The 17677-nt window shown below is 38.1% G+C and overlaps 1 protein-coding gene across 1 annotated transcript in view; it reads right to left on the reverse strand.

Annotated features, from left to right (window-relative positions):
• THSD7A (thrombospondin type 1 domain containing 7A) overlaps nucleotides 1-17677 on the reverse strand; it is a 305592-nt gene that overhangs the window by 78822 nt on the left and 209093 nt on the right. The window contains exon 7 of the mRNA XM_070424355.1: nucleotides 10134-10328. Within this exon, the coding sequence (XP_070280456.1) occupies nucleotides 10134-10328 (195 nt within the window). The remainder of the gene's footprint in view (nucleotides 1-10133; nucleotides 10329-17677) is intronic.

The raw sequence follows: 17677 nt of genomic DNA on the forward strand, positions 1-17677 counted from the left end.
ATGCAGGATTTCTTTTAAAAAGTGCTCCCCTGCAGTATTTCTTTCAGAATACTGGTACCCATCTCTAAGTTCTCATGCTGTTGCATTGGTAATGGCACCAGAAGATGCCAATTGAAAGTTTAAGCAAGCAATTGAGGAAGGGTTTATTTTCCATTCTCAATAGTCCTTAGTTGTTTTTGTTTATTTGTTTTGGGCAGAAATACTAGTATCATAGACTTGGCTAATGCCATGGGGAATAACAATGAAATTCACATGTATTATCAAGGACAACAATGTTGTAACTGCTGCTTCGCCACAGTGGTTTTAAGATGCATCCACTGTAAGCAGCGGTAATTATAGAGATGATGAAGGGTAAAATAGATATGTCCTTTAATCAACAGAATATGATCTAGAGCTGTCATTATGGAATCTTTTTTTATGTTTTAAACCCTATTATATGTTCTAGCCCTAGTACTTTGTAAGTAGTGAGACTCACAAGTTAAAAATCAGAAAGTTGAAGAGTCCATACAGCTTAAATGATGTGGCCACAGGAACAGCTAGGAGCTTATGGTATTTATAATTCCAATTATGAAAATGAAAAGCAGAGTGTTGGAGGAATGTACTGCTTAATTTATTGACTATTTGAGCTATTCAAAGTTATGTAGCTTCTAGATTTCATCTCAGGAGCAGAAAATAACTGGTTGTTAATGTAGAATGTTGCAAATCTTGGGTGTGCATCACAAATACTTGTGATAGTAAATGAAATACATTTTGAATTTAATAAAAGGTGGATTTTAGATATTAGGAAAGCGAGTTTTAAAAAGTGAAAAATAAATAAGGTGATTCAATACCTAGTGACTGTAACATGGAAGATGACCTTGAAAGTTTGAGATTTGGGTAAAAGTCATAAACAAAACCACAAATCCACACCCTGGGCTGATCTTCAGGTATCACTTTTCTTATGAGTAAGGACATTCCTGCATTCAGCAAATAAATCAGCATGCAATTTATGTGAGAATTTAACTGCAATTTAGAATCATTTATGCAGTGTCAAACATAGGACCAACATCAGAATAACCTGCATTAAACACATTTCATTAATGTCCCCCTGCTTCATGAAGGTGAAAACATCTGTCATAGTTCATATTTTATCATCCATCACAAAGCTCAGAGGCTCTGGCAGCCTAAGAAAAGAAGTTTAGGATTTGAATAGGAACGAATCCTAAAACATACTAATTGGGTAGGGAAGAAGTAAATGAGTACTCTTATTACCCATTCCCTGAGGCTCTAGATTTATCCAATTTTATCTCTCAGACAAACATATGATAATTATAGAAAATATATATATATATAAACTATTTTAACCATACATTTATATTTAATAGCAAAATTATTGATCTACAAAAATGTGTTTACAGTTCTCATTTTCACTGTGAGGATACAAATGCTGCTTAAACTGTGATTTTGAAACTCTGAATTGTTTTTGACATTGGGTTTAACTTGGTTGGCTTTGGAAAAACTGATAAAGAAAAAACTTCTACAACCTCAGCATAACGTGGTTGAGCAACTGCAAGATAGCTGTTAAGTTTACAGACATAAAGGCTATTTATTTCCTTGCCCCAATCCACATTAAAGCCGCTTCAGCAGTTTTGGCTCGATGTCAGGCTACTTGTACAGATAAGCCCCAATGTGGTTTTAATTATAATAAGGATATGGCAATTTCAAAAGCGTGGCTTTGAGTAATCAGTCACTGCAGCATTGTCATGTTGTTTTGGGAATAATTTTATGGTAGAAAAATTGATAGATATAATACTGAATTTATTTATTATTCATGGGAAGATCTAATGCCAAACATCTGGGAATATTTCCTTTGTACTGGGGAAATTATAAAATGTCATCTGTGACAAAATTAGTGATGTGTATTTTAAAAAAATTCTTATACATAAAAATAGATGCGTTATGCTTTCATGATTAGTTAGGCTCTTTATCATTCCATCAAGGAGAGTTTAAAATACTTCAATGAAATTCTGTCAAATAAACCTCCATGTTCATATAAAAAGACCAACTAGTATGTGCAACTGTTCTCTTAGAAATAAAAAAAAGTAACTTTTTTCTCCTAATATCAAGTCCATAAAAGCTTTGTTAGGATATTTTTGAACAGACCTATGATGTTTCTGGTTCTGGCACTGAAGTACTTACAATTTAGATGCCCAATTGAAAAAAAAAAAAAAGAAGTGTTCAAAACATTCATTGGATATGCATGCATTGAGTGCAACATGCAATGTTTATGTCCAATGAGTCACGGGATAACTAGAGGGATTAGAAATGGTTCCTGCTACTCTCAAGGATCTCATACTGCAGTGGGGGGAGAAGATAAACCCATACTCATGTTAAAAAGGTATTTAGAATAATTGGGGTTCAGAAGTGTGAGATGTCATTAGTTTTGAGGGCCTGAAAAGTGCCTCAGGTAGGAGGCACTGAGGTGAGGTTTGAAGGAATTGGACTTGGACAAGCAGAGTTCTGGAAAGGGTGAGAAGGAAGGGAGAATTTTATTGAAACAGAAGAAAAAATAAATAAAAGCAAAGGCACGCAGGCAGGTATGACCCTGGGAATTAGCAGTATTGATGCAGTCAATGAGAGTGCAGAGTTCACATGAGGAGGTAACTGGCCACAAGGATAAGAGAGTGGACGGGGCTCACGTTAAGGAGAGGTTGTTCGTGTGCTCTGAATGACAGTGTTAAGATGCCTGTAATTTTGCCTGCGGTTGCAGCCATATCCCTTTGATCGAAGACCACTGCTGGGTGAAAAGCGCATTGGCAGTGGCATGATTTCAGGGAACTGGAGGAGCATTAGCCACAGAGAAGCTCAGGAGAGTCTGTTCAGCACCATCCCCCACTCCCTCCCCCTCCTTTTTTTCCTTGCAGAAAGAAGATCCCCCACTGTGGAGTGTGCATAAATCCTGTGTGGCGGGCCTGTAGGACAGGCTGCAGCAGAACTCTTTTTTTCAGAGTCAATAGTGAGAGAATGAGGAAACGGTGGCATGTATTTAGAATCCGGAGTTTTATGTGTTAGTACACACAGAATGGATCCTGGGTTCTTCCAATTCCTCCAGGACATGTAAGTGCTCCCTGGCACTTAGAATTAAAATCATTTAAGCTGTAAAAACTGAACAAGGTAAAAGAGAAATATTCCTCTCCTCAGTGGTGTATACTATAAAATACAATTATTCAAGCCTACTAATTATTTGAGAAAAAGTTAGTGTAATTTGATTTTAATTTGCATCTATTCTCTGCATAGATAAAGCAGGTATAAGGGCACACTAAAATTTGGCTGATAAAGTTATAACATCAGGTCATTCGAAATTTTGAAAATATAAATATTATCTCATTTCTCGCTATGTATGAATAATTATAATGAGAATTAACAGAATTTATTTATCATACTTAGTGGAAAACATTTTGAAAATTATTTTTCTTTTTTAGACCAAGTTTGTAAAGAATCTGCAGCATGGTTTCAAAAAGTTAAGGAGGCTATTAAGTCTAACATCAATTTAAAGTTTTTAATTCAAATTCAACCTATTACTATTTATATTAAAAATATGACAGATTTAAGTCATAAAAGAATGCTTCCTTTAGGACTTCCAACATAATTTTAAAGTAGCTTTTGGGACTATAGTTTACACAACAGAAGGAAGTGGGTTTTTCTTACCTTAAGGTATCATATAATGTTAAAAGTGAATTACAATTTTATTGAGCCAGAAGTCAAGGTTTTAGAAGATACACACACATGCACACGCACATGCACACCACCCCACACACATTTTATTTTTAATTTGAGAAGAAATACTTTTACTTTCTCCCATATATTAATTATCTCCAGTCACCAGTGGTGATTTTGTTTCCAAAAGACAGCATTTCAACATAAGCAGCATTTTATGACAACTCCTGTGTGTTGCTGATAATAGGTAACATAATGTTACTCAAAATTGTAAGATAAGCAATTATATTATTCAATTTGCTTTTATTCTATTATTTTGGTGGTTTAATATTGAACCAACCTCAAAAGTACAGGAAAATTAAAAGTATACTATCAATAATTTTTCCCTAGACCATTTGGAAGAAGTTATTGAAATGATTCCCCATTACTTCAATACTTCAGTGGGTATTTCCTGTAATAAGGACATTTTCCTACACATTAGCACATTCAATATTCAAGATCAGGAAATTAACACCGAAACATTATTGCCATCTAATCCTCAAACCCATTGAGATTTGCCACTGTTCTCAAATGTCCTTTTTATAGCAAAAGGATCTAGTTCAGAATCAATTATGGCATTTAGATGTCATGTCTTGTTAGTCTCCTTCAATCTGAAATAGTTCTGCCATCTTTCCTTGATTTCCATAATTTAGAGAATTGAAGATTCAAGGCCAGTTATTTTGTACAATGACTATCAATCTGGGATTTGTCAAATGTTTCCTCATGTTTAGATTCTGCAATATGCATTTTTGACAGGGATATCACAGAAGTGACGTCACATTCTCGCTGTACCACACCAGGAGCGCAGGATTTTTAGCTGGTCCATCGATCTCTGGATTAAGGTGGTGTATGTCAGACTTCTCCACCAGGGAGGTAATTCAGACTGCAAATATAATGCTCTTCATCAGGTATTCAAGTAAGCATGTATTTACTTATATCAAGTGTGGATCCATGGTTTCCTATTTTATCTAATGGGTTGTAATCCAATTGTTCCCATATGTGGTCAGTGGAGAACTTCAAGCGCCTTCTGCGACCTTTTGACACATTTTCCTCTTTTTCTTTTGTGGCATGAGATTATCCAGGCACTTCTTGTGCTTTTCCTATTCTAGCCTTAGAATCAGCCATTTCTCTAAGGGGCCCTGGTTCCTTCCTTTTGGAGAATAGCATCAGAACCAAGATCTGAGCACTGAATGCACTTATGGCTACTGGAGTCTTGGAATTGAAATAAAGCACTTCTCAGATCCTTTCAGTAGCTACAGCTAATATACGTGTATATTATATATTATACTAGAGGCCCAGTGCACGAATTCATGCACGGGTGGGGTCCAGCCAGCCTGGCCCCAATAGGGGAGGATCAGGGCTGGGCCTGTTGGGAGGGGGAGACAGCAGGAGGTTGGCTGGCCAGCCCACCCTGATTGGGGCCTGATCAGGGCCAGGCCAGCTGGCCAGACTTCGTGGGTAATTGGCCGGCGGGCCCTGCCCCCGAATGGGGTGGGCGGGCCAATTGGTGGCGGGGCTGGCCATGGGGAGGGGCTGTGGGTGGTGGGCTGGTCAGCCCCACCCCTGATTGGTGTGTGGGGAGGCAATTGAGGCTGGTGCTGGATGAGGGGAGGGGCTGCAGGCGATTGGCTGGCCCTGCCCCCTATTGGGGTAAGGGGGATGATCAGGGGCAGGGCTGTCTGGGGGGAGGAGCTGTGGGCCAATCAAGGTGGTGGGGGCCCATTGGGGGCGAGGCAGGCCAGGGGGAGGGGCTGCAGGAGGTTGGCCAGCTGGCCCCCGGCCCCCATTGGGCTGGTTCGCTGGCTGCAGTGGGCATCATAGAAACCAGTCATTCTGGTCGTTACGGCGTTATGGTCACTGGCTTTTTATATATATAGACATATATATAAATACATACACTCACATTTATATTTATTTCTATGTCTGTCTTAGTGAATTGAACACAATGAATTAACATTGATAACTTTAAATGCCAATGCAATATAACAGGGTTTATTCTAGTTTTCTTGCTTAACATATTGCTGACTGGCTCCTCCAGCAATATGAAACCTGACTTCTATTATTTTTAATACATGTATTTATTTGGTCCTCCTGCCCCACCACCAATCTCTCTCTGCCATCTCCACTGCTGTACGCACAGGATACCTTCATGACCCTGCCATGTTCTGACACCCTGCATCAGGCCACACCCCAATTACAGAAACCCTTCTCAACCCCTGCCTGGCCCTAGCACTCCACACTGGACTGACTGCCTCAATGCTGGGATTCCCTCTTCACTCTGTCTGTGCTCTGATGTCCTGTGTTGGGTTTCCGCTTCTACCATCTCATACAATTCTCATCTCCCATTGCTAAGCATACTCTGTGCCTCTGACACCTGTGCCAGGCCACCTTCTTCCCGTGAGGGATGCCCTTCTCACCCAAGCTTGGCTCTGACAACCCACTCTGGACCACTTCAGACACTACCCCCTCCCCCCATCACCTGCTGGCATAGATGCTCAACTGCTTGGCTCCACCTAATGGCTGTTCAGGAACTGAAAGAAAACGGCTAGAAAGGAAGAGGGAAGGGACAGAAAAAAGAGAAAGGAAAGGGAAAAGAAAGAAGTATAATATGAGGAAGAAGTTATATTTTATTTAATAGAAATAAAGAAATAATCAATGAAAGTTATAACATTTTAACAATGGAGAGGCCTGGGTTCTCTACTGAATTAAGGCCATGTGGAATAGTCCTTCATCATATATCTATGGACAGAGATATAGACATAGATGTAGACAAACATATGCAAACATACACATAAGAAGAAGACTGAATAAAACAGGTGTAAGGTAAGCAGCCAGCACTCCTCTTTTTTTAGCACACAGTAGGATTACATTTGCCTCCACTCTGCTTGAAGTTAGGTCCAACTTCAAGTCATGATTGTATGATTTCCAATGAAATGTCGGTGGAAATTATATAAAGCACTTCTAGAGGGAATAATTTAATGTGGATGCTTTAAAATTAGCAGACTCTTCAACTATCTTCTTCCACTGACATGGAGATTATGAAGTAGGTCTTTATAAGGAGGTGCAATGCTGAGACATTTTGTGGCTTTGTAGAGTTACCCAAGACTGTAGCAAAATTCCCACAAGGCAGAAATGATTGTTTTTTTTAAGTTATGAAACTTCTGAGCTGTCTGTACTGCAGCAAAACTTAGTCCTTATGAGGTTATATAATCTTCATATAATGTTTAAAGTAAATTTATGACTGAAATAAACAAAAGTATAGGTTCCTGCATTTATTTTGTAAGTCCAGATAAATACTTTGTTCATGAATTTGTTCAAAAGTTATTTCACCAAAAATTTCTATAATTTTATGTCTCAAAGCTGTATATGTAATTTTACTAATGTGATCTTTCCCCTTAAGGTTATCACAGTAATTTTCTGATCCACAGAAAAGTAGAAACATTTGTGACACATACAAAACACTAATTCTTGGGGAATAACACAAAGACCTCCTACTTTTATTTAGAATTATGAAAGGTTATCTAATTGCAGGAAAATATTTTAAAGTTCCTAGAAATCTAGTTCCTAAGTACTTTAAAAAAAAAAAAATCTCAGAGTTATAAAATGCTTGCTTTGAGGAAGATAAAATATGTGTAAGTGTCCAGCAAATAATAGGTATTAAATAAATATTTTCTGAAGAATAGGGTCTTCATTAAATATTTCATGTAATTACACCAGATTTTGTAACTGTTATTACCAGAGACAAATAGCAGTAGATTCCCCATTGATGTGGCTTTTCTGTGGTTTCCATTTAAAATTATGTTTTGAATTTATGCCTTTATGATTTACTATATAAACACCCATGATTTTCCAGCACAGCTTGCTTAGGATGCAGCTACCAGACTTAATTAAAAATTATGGAAGTCTCACCCTTTCACACTAAGTGGATGATACATATCTAAGAGCAATCATAAATTTCTGCCTTTAAAGCATTTCATGACCTTTCTGTGTGAAGCATCATGTCTACAGAAATAATGATCTGGTGAGTTCTGCAAGCACGGCAAAATCTCCATCATGTGACTCATGGGGCGAAAAGTCACTCATTACTAGTCACACAGCAAGTGTCTGCAGAGTATAATGGATTTATAGGAAGCGGGGTGACCACAGATTTAATTTTAATGAAGTTCAGGACATAATCTGAGTTGATAGAGTTTGAAGTGTGAATGTAATCTATATAAGGTTAAAGTTATTGTTTGACAACACAGATAACATAATTTTCTCTCTAAAAGGAGCTACTTTTCTATAAGGTTCCACACATACACCTTTTTTTTTTTGGTAGCAAAAAGATACATTTATTTTAAGGTGACAGGAATAAAGTTTGGGACACTACAGAAAATTGGAAATTTCCCCATATGTTGAATTTTTAAAAATATATTATTTCTCCCATGACTTAAGGCCAAGGAAGTTATATTTTTTGTATAGATGTTACATATACAGATAGCAAGTTGGATCAAATAAGAATACTTTTAGGTTTTCATCACTAAAATGTTTCATAAACAGAAAAATAAAATAGGTCACCTGAACACTCATCCAAAATTAAGTATTTGGGAGTATACATAGAGAAACACATGCTTACTACAAAGAGAAATCATCGTTTATTCTATGAATGAGAAGAGCCATTCAGCTTAATCATATTTAAATAACACATACCTATATAATCCTGAGACAGAACATGCCTTAATGTGACTGAGGTTGATTTACTTCTGTGTTTCCCTTACTCCTGTGTTCTTTTCCAGAAGGACAAGATTAAGCATGACATTGTATCACCAAGTCACACAGAGGCCAAATTAGCATTGGATATAAGCCTGAGAGACAATTACTAAGAGCCTTCTATTTCCTGACAATGAAGCAAACATTAGTGGGGTATGAATATATGACAAAACATGCTTTATGCACCCAGTAGGATGAAGTGATCAAAGAACAACATATTTTTAAAATGAACACAATCTACGTATGAGATTATGGATCTCAGAGTCCATGGTCAAAAAACTAAATGGTTGAACATTCATGTGATATTCAGTCAAGCACCAGCCAGGCTGATGTTTATTTTTAAATTAAGTTTATTATTGAATATATCTGCCTATTTATGAGAAGGTGGAGTGTGATTTCAAAGAGAAAAACTGACTGCTGAAAGAGAGAAAAACCAATGAAACCTGACATCTGGAATTGTGGGAGCCATTTTTACAAGTTTAATGCTTTGAACTGGAAATAATTTGAATTATTAGGTAGGAAAAAAGGCAAAGTGAGCTCATGTTTAAAAGTCTTTCTTCTTTTATTAAAGACTAGAGGGCCTGTGCATGAAATTCGTGCATGGGAGGGTGGGGGAATCCCTCAGCCCAGCCTGCACCCTCTCCAATCTGGGACCCCTCAGGGCATGTCTGGCCTCTCTCCCTTGCCAGCCTGATTGCCCCTAACTGCTCTCCCCTGCTGGCCTGATCGCCCCTAACTGCCTCAGCCTCGGCCCCCGCCACCGTGGCTTTGTCCAGAAATACATCCGGAAGATGTCTAGTCTATTCAGTCTAATTAACATATTACCCCTTTATTAATATAGATTTGCTTTTAAGATTAATTTTAGGGAACAGAAGTGAGAGGAGTTTTAGGGATAAAATAGGCAGGTTTAGGGAGATTTCTGAATAAAGAGGGTCCATGGGGAAGGAAGGCATAGATGAGGGGTTGGAGCCACCAGAGGCATACATTTACAGAGAAAAAAAAAAAAGGGTGCCACAGATTAAGGGGAGAGGACGACCTTCATTCACAGAAGATAAGGAAAAGCCACAGGGTATGGGGGAAAAAGGAAACAAACTTTCACAGAGGATAGAGAAATGCTGACAAATGGGAGAAAGGAAAACAGATTTTCACAGGAGATAGAGAATTTTACCACTGAAGCGGGAGAGAATTAGGGGGGCACCATGTGGGGTTTGGGCTTTGAAGCTGATATTCTGCAAAAGAGTGACCAATGAGAAGAGAGTATCTCATTGAGATAAAGAACTACAGCCTTTATAAACCTTAGCAGCAAAGAGCTTAGTGGGTTATCCTCTTGGGACCCCCTCCCTACCTTGGAGTCTGTATTTGCTTCCAATAAATTTCTACCCTTTTCATCTACCACCTCTTATCCGGGGCTTCATTCTTCGAATCCATCTGGACAAGGACCTGGGAAAGAAATCACCCTTGCATCCTGCTCAGGAAAACAACCCGAATCAGAAGCAAGATGTCAGGTATGTTAACACATATAAAATCTCCCTGGATTGCTGGATTTTTGGAAGTCGATTTTTCTGACATCATCTTATCCAGGCAAGACAAAGAAGATGCATGCCAACTTCTGAAAGGAACCCAAGTGCCTTCTGAACCTGGTAACTTACCTTCTTCACCTGCATAAGCCAGAATGGACCGAGATCGTATCTGTTTCCCTTCTGTGGTTTTCCCTGAGCAGGTGTATGAGCAGGAGGACCAGGAAGACCACATGGTGAGCACACAGTCCCTTGGGCACGGGGCATAACAGGCGACAGGGATGGGGAAGATAGCATCTCTGCACAGCTGTCTGTCAACTTCTTCTCCTGGAAAAGACATCATCATCATCAACACTCTATCATCTATAAAAAGCCAGTGACCGGACGCCATAACGACGGTCGCTATGATGCCCAATATGGCCAGCGAACCGCCCGATCAGGGGGTGGGGCTGGCTGGCCAACCTCCTGCGTCCCCTCCCCTGGGCTGGCCCTGCCCCTGATCATCCCCCTCCCCTGCAACCCAATAGGGGGTCGGGCAGGCTGGCCAACTTCCTGCAGCCCCAACCCCAGCCGGCCCCACCCCTGATGGGCCACCACCCTGATGGGCTTGTGGTCCCTCCCTGCAGTCAGCTCCGCCCCCGATTGACCCCCCCCTACTCCCATCAGGGGAAGGGCCAGCCAGCCAAGCACCCATGGCCCCTCCTCCAGGCCGCTGGCTCCCAATCGGCCCCACCCCCACCCTATTTGGGGGCAGGGCCAGCCAGCCCACCACCCACAGCCCTTGCCCACATCCAACCCCACGCTCAATCAGCTCCGACCACCTCAATCAGCCCATGGCCCCTCCCCCCCACCAGCTCTGCCCCTGACACCAATCGGGGTGGGGCTGGCCAGCCAACCTCCCATGGCCCATTCCCTGGCCAATGACCCCCGATTGGCACCCCCCACCCCATTCGGGGGCGGGGCCAGCCGGCCCACCGCCCACATTCTCTTCCCACGCTGACTCTGACCCCAATCGGCCCCCCCACCCCAACTGGGGGTGGGGCCTGCCAGCCCATTGCCCTTGGCCCCTCCCCCAAGCTGGCCCGGCCCTGATCGGGCCCTGATCAGGGTGTGCTGGCTGGCCAACCTCCTGCCGTCTCCTCCTCCCAACAGGCTTGGCCCTGATCCGCCCTGATTGGGGCTGGCCAGACACCACCCGTGCATGAATTCATGCACTGGGCCTCCAGATTTTAAATAAATGTAAAATGAGCAATTGAAACCAGATAGTCACCAAGATAAATTAGGTTATTTCCCTTTTGTTCTTAGTTAAATATAAAGGCAAAAGTGACCAGCCAGATGTTAAAACCACAGAAAAAAGAATATATATATATATATATATATATATATATATATAAAATTTATTATATATATAATTTATTATATATATATAACTCTCTCTCTCTCTCTATATATATATATATATAGACTCATTTATGGATAACTACTAGTATCTATCTGTCTACATATCTTCTATTATATCAAGCTTAGGTATATAGAGATCAAGTACATTGTTGAAAGTATTTTTATGCTGCAAATACTTTGCCAGTAAATAATTTTACACTTACAAAAAGGAGCATCAGTTAAATATGTTTCCCTCTTTATTTAGTTATTGGAGATGAGCCATCACTTATAAATAAATAATGACTCTATCCATAGAAGGAATCATATGTTTTCATGACCCAATTCATAGGTATCTCTATTTGCAAACACTCCTGTGTCTCCCAGAGAATTTAATTATGTACACTTGGCAACCTTTTTCTTTCATTAAAAAATTAGTTCATTAGTTGGAAATAGCCAGAAAATGTAAATGATAGGATAGCATTATAAAAACACTGTTTAAGAAGGTCCCATTGTGGGAGGGGGAAATGACAAAGTAAGGAAATGGCAGAGGTATGATGGTCTCCCTTGTGCACCTAAAAATCTCCAGTGGCTTCCTATTGCTGTTAAGATAGAGAACAGATTTTTTAAAAGTTTACAGTACCTCAGATGACCTGGCTGTTGTGTCCCTTTCTAGCTTCATCTCACTCTACTTCCTCCCTTGCCCTTGAAACCCATTTAGTATTTGTTGAATGAATACAATGAGTTATACAACAGGCCAATGAGAAAGAAAAACACCGCTGCTGTTAATAAATGCCAAAGATAACTGAAAGAATTACAAATAAATAACCAGAATAGAGAGTAGAAATAGTCTCAACTCAGTGGCTTAGCTGGTTAATGTAGGGCGCTAATGAGGTCAATAGAACAAAGTGAAATAATATACAAACAAGCAAAAATTAATCTGGCATTTTGCCACAGAATATAACCATAATTTTGGATGAATATCAGAAATGTGTGCCCAAAGCAGTAGTCACTCAGGTGATAAAGGGTGACTGACTATGCCACCCTTCATCGCTATTAGAAAAACAACTCAAAGCCGTTTCTCACTGATGGAAGATTAGGGGCACCATGTTAACATGTAATCCTTTATTCATATACTTGAAAAACAAGACAGAAAATTAGAAGTCAATTGAAATGCACTTACGTATTTATAACTACTAGTTTGCAAGCCTTAAATGATTAGGCATATTCACTAGTGAGACTCACTAAAATGACAATTGAGTTGTCATAATATAATTCATTCTTTATTTAATCTGATCTGTGGGATCTCTTTTAATTCTGTTTTTATTGGCTTTAGGGTTTGGTTTGTATTCCAATAAAACAATATGATACATTGTGGATTTGTAGGAATATAGGTAGAGTACAAAATTCATAATACAAGGCATTTAATATTTTACAATTGACATAATAATGATGAGTATTTTTCCTACTAGACTTTTGTTCTTAGTGCAAGGAGGGGCTTGCATATGTTTTATGTCCTTCATTGCTAACCTTCATTGTTCCAGCTACTCCCTTTCACTTTAATTTCCAACATCCTGTGGAAAGTAAGGCAAGGTTGGGCTACAGTTTATAGTCAACCTGGAATTACAGTTTTATGTCTTCTCTAATAGTTACTTAATCATTTCCACTCAGAAGAATTTATTCTGTAGCAATTGAGAGTGTGCTACATGTGTGCGATTAGATTAATTTGGCGTAAGTGATACATTTTTGTTTCTTTTAGTGTAAACTTCAGGGATGTACAATTTGAACATTTTTTGCTTTTTGAGTTTTGTTTTTTCAACCAGTATCCCGTTCCTTATGCTAGTTCTTTTTCACATATTTTGTTCTACTTGCCCAGGTGTATTTCCTGTAGGCACATTCCTTCAAGAGTATACCTTAACTCTCTGTGGAGCTGTTCAGACTCACCTTGGGCTCAACCTTTAAGATTTCCTTAGATTTCAGCCCTTACTACACTCCCCCAACGTTGCCAGGTGTGATCTTGTCCATGCTTGCCACTCTGAATGCTCCCACCATTGTCTAGCCATAGTAGCTTTTTCCCTATCCTCCTACAAACCAATCTCACATTGCCTCAGAGCCTCTGCAATCACTCCTCACTTTGTATGAAAATTTAACATCTTCATACACAGCAGAGGGCTTCTCCACATTCAGGTTTCGGTTCAATTGTCTCCTTAGAGGAGCCTTAATTGACCATTTACAATCTCACAGTAATTTCATTTCATTTTCCTTATAGTTTTAACCACTACTGTTCTATTTAGTTGCTTAAATGTTTATTGTCTGATACTACCATTATATTAAAAGCCCAATGAGGGCATAATCCTTGTCTGTCTTGTTCATTATTTTATATTTAGAACCTAAAACAGAGCCTGGCACGTAGTAGACATTAAACAATCTTCTGCTAAGTGAATAAATGAATTAATTAATGTTAAGCTGTTCTTTCAGGAAACAGAATGTTGGGCTAGACAAATGTGAATTTAAGTACAGTATTTTTTTTTTTATGGGTTGATTTATAGGGAGCAAGAGGAAGGGAGGGAGAGAGAGGAGAGAGAGAAACATTGATTGATTTGCTGTTCCACTTATTTACTCATTCATTGGTTGCTTCTTGTATGTGCTCTGACCAGAGATCGAACCTGCAATCTTGGTGTATCGGATGATGCTCTAACCAAGGGAGCTACCCGGCCAGGGCAAGTAGAGTATTTCTGAAACTACCATGCATTCAAATGCTCTAGGACTTTGCTAACGTGTAACCAGTGAGCAGGCAGCAAGCATATGCACCACCTGGAGGTTGCGAGAAATGCAGCATCTCAGATCCTACCCACTGAGTCATAACTTGCATTTAAAAAAATTCTCAGGTGATTCATAAGCATATAAAATCTGAGAAGCATTGCTCTAGGGTTTTTTTTTTTCCTTTTTTTTTCTTGTGGTTTGAATAGAACCAGACTGCCTCTTGAAAGGGCAGTTGTATACGACAAATTCATCTTGATTTCATACCTAACATCATTTGTTTCTCTGTAGGATTTCCCTTTATACTTGGATGAAAACCTTCATTCGCTGAATAGTTACTGATTGCCCATCTTTTGTCAGGCACTGTGCTATGAATATTGTATGCATCATCTCACTTAATGTTCATAGTAACCTTTTTGAGGTATAATTGACATATACATTATATTAGCTTCAGGTATACAACATAATGATGTAGTAGTTGTATGTATTGCAGAATGCACAATAAGTCTAATTAACATCTGTTCCCATACATATTTAAATTTTTTTTTCTTGTGATGAGGACGTTTAAGATTTACTCTCTTAGCAACTTTCAAATATGCAATACAGTATTATTAACTATAGTCACCATGCTGTACATTATACCACTGTGACATATTTTATAACTGAAAGTTTGTATCTTTACAACAACCTTCTAATGTGATTCTATTTTTTTTTATTTTAAAGGAAATTGAAACTCAACAAATCTAAGTTTACTGTCTCAGATAACGGAAGTTTGATGACAGAAGCATGGAATTGAATTCTAGTCAATTCCCTAATCTACTTTTTAACTGGTATGATGGTAGGGAGAACGCAAGATGCAAAGGAAGTTAATAATGGATGAGCCTTTGTCTACAAAAAAGTCAAGAAACTGGCACTGTAAGTTGCTTCTCAAGGCACAGTCATGTACGGTTGCAGCCACACACTGTCTCAACTACAAAGAATATGCATTGTTTACATGTCCAGGTTTAACTATTTTGGATTATAGCAATTGAACAAACAGCAACAAATCTGAAGATATGGAATCATTCAGATCTTTGACTTTGCTTTCAACGGATGCTTTAATCAACTCAATTAATTGACCACTGACTGGAATTAATAGGAGCTACACTCTTAAGCTAAATCTCCAGCATTCCAGACATCAGTCATCTGGGAAATAGTAGGAAAAAATAAAGTTAAAAAAAGTTGGGTTTATGGCTATCATAGGAAACTCCATAACTTGTTATCTCCAGCTATTTTCTGAGGCTGTCTCTTCTATCTTACTTTTATATAAAAAGTGACCCTGGAAATAAGGTCTTTACTTATAAGAGCTACAGAAAATAATTTCATCCCTCTAACTCATATTAAAACTTGTTTTGATTGATAAACATTATTTCAATTAGATAAGAACTGTTTCATATGACATTATTTCAGAGAACATATGCAGCAGGATATTCAACATGTACATATTTAAACATCAGGTTGATACTCTTTCCATATAGAGAAATGGAAATTTTGCTGCTGAGCACTCTGGAAATTTCATTTTTCCATATCATCTGTCCTACTGTTAGGACATTTTCAACCACCATATGTCCCCATCCTAGAAACTCTGATTATCTGAGTGTGTACCCCAATAAATCTGGGAAGACACACCCAATTATCATTACAGTGAATGACATAGTTCTGTAACTCATGCAGGTATAGACCAATGCAACCTATTTCTCTTTCTTTAGTCTTTCTCAGGACAATTTCTTAGCTAGATTCTGAACATAATGTAAAAAGCACTGAGAATCCTCCTCACACTTGCCTTTGTGGATTAAATGTAATATATATTTTTGCCAAACATTTAACAACAGAAAAAGTTTCAAAGGCCTGTTTTGCAATTATGTAACTCCCCCCCACCCACCCCTAACCCCCATGAAACTCTGGGCATTTTAACCAAACCTGCAAAATGTGTACTTTACATTACATACAGAACACAGAATTAAATGAAGTAACAAATGCCCACATATTACAACTTACATCTTACATTGAAGCACATCTGGTTTTAATTTGTTTGTGATACTCTATACAAACGGTTGAAAAAATGAAAATGCTTTGGTTTTCTTTTTATGAACTCAAAATGGGATTTTATGTTTAAGTTACTGTCTCTCCATTTACCCCTTTTCTTTGAAAATATAATTTTAAGACTGTTTTTAATAATTCATCACTTTAATCAACTTGAAAGATGTATTTTGACATCTTTAAAATAACTGCAAAATTTCCCCTTGTTTGGCCTATTTTCATGAACACCGCCAAACTGTTTCATATACTCTTCTAAAAGATATCCATTCATTCTACTGTGTTTCCTATTATCAGGATAAGAGAATTGAACATCTGCTGGAAGTAATTACACTAAAAATTCATGAAGATTTCCATAGAAATAACGCAAAATGAGAATTGGGGTAAGAGGATACACTCGTTTTTTCCTTGGTAAAAGTATATACTAAAGGTTGTTGCATTCATTGTGCTGCAGCCTAAATATAATATAAAATGTAAATCTTGGTTTATCACGTTTTTTATTGTTTCCAGGTTTCTGTAGCTTAAAAACTTAGTCAAGAACACAACATTAATACATTAAAAATATAATTATGTTTTATTGTAAGGCATATACGTATTAGTACTACTCCCTAAATGTCCCTTGCATTATCCTGATTTGTTTTTAATTACAGAAATGTGTGGATGGTTATGATGGGTTTTTAACAGGCACAGTAGTGGTATGTGCATTGCACCCTCAGAAGGCATTGCAAAATTGAAACTCGGCAATGTAATGGAATTAAAAGAGGGGTGAATAGAAAGGAGTAATAAAAAGCAGAAACCAGATAGAGCCAATATTTAAAAGAGAACAACATACTATTTAGTATTGTAATTTTGGGATCAGATTTTTCTTGCAAAACCTATACAAACTCTACAGTAATCCTGAGAAGTATTATTGAGTTGCTGACATCTTTGGTATTCATCAGGAATTATCTTAAAAATTCATAATGACTTTGATAGCGAAAGTCCTTATTCATATATTTTAAAAACGTATAAATTTTAATATATTTTAATAACGTATAAATTTTAAAAAGAATTGAAATGGAAATATAATGCAGTCTCATATTTTCCTGGATCTTTCTAGAAAGCATTTTCATATAACAATCTTATCTGAATTTTAACATAACTGTAAGATATATAGCATCTTACAACCATTTACCAACTATGTGCTCTTGAGCCATTTTACCTATTCTAAGATTTAGCTTCCTAATTTTAAAAATGGAAGCTAATAATATTTATCTTATTGTACCATTATGTATATTAAATGAGAAAAAAAATTAAGCCAAATGTCTTGCCCAGTGTCATGATTGAAAAATGGTATCTATTTTGCCAATACCATGTCTACATCATTACCTTCTGTCAGTGGAAGAGTTGACCATTCTATCATACGACTATGGGAATGGATCTGTTCCATTCTAAGCATCACTGTGTGTCAATAAACTTGAATT

The sequence above is a fragment of the Myotis yumanensis genome, unplaced genomic scaffold (genome assembly GCF_028538775.1).
Source record: "Myotis yumanensis isolate MYYU_CA2020_CCGP unplaced genomic scaffold, mMyoYum1.0.hap1 SCAF_9, whole genome shotgun sequence".
Taxonomy (NCBI): domain Eukaryota; kingdom Metazoa; phylum Chordata; class Mammalia; order Chiroptera; family Vespertilionidae; genus Myotis; species Myotis yumanensis.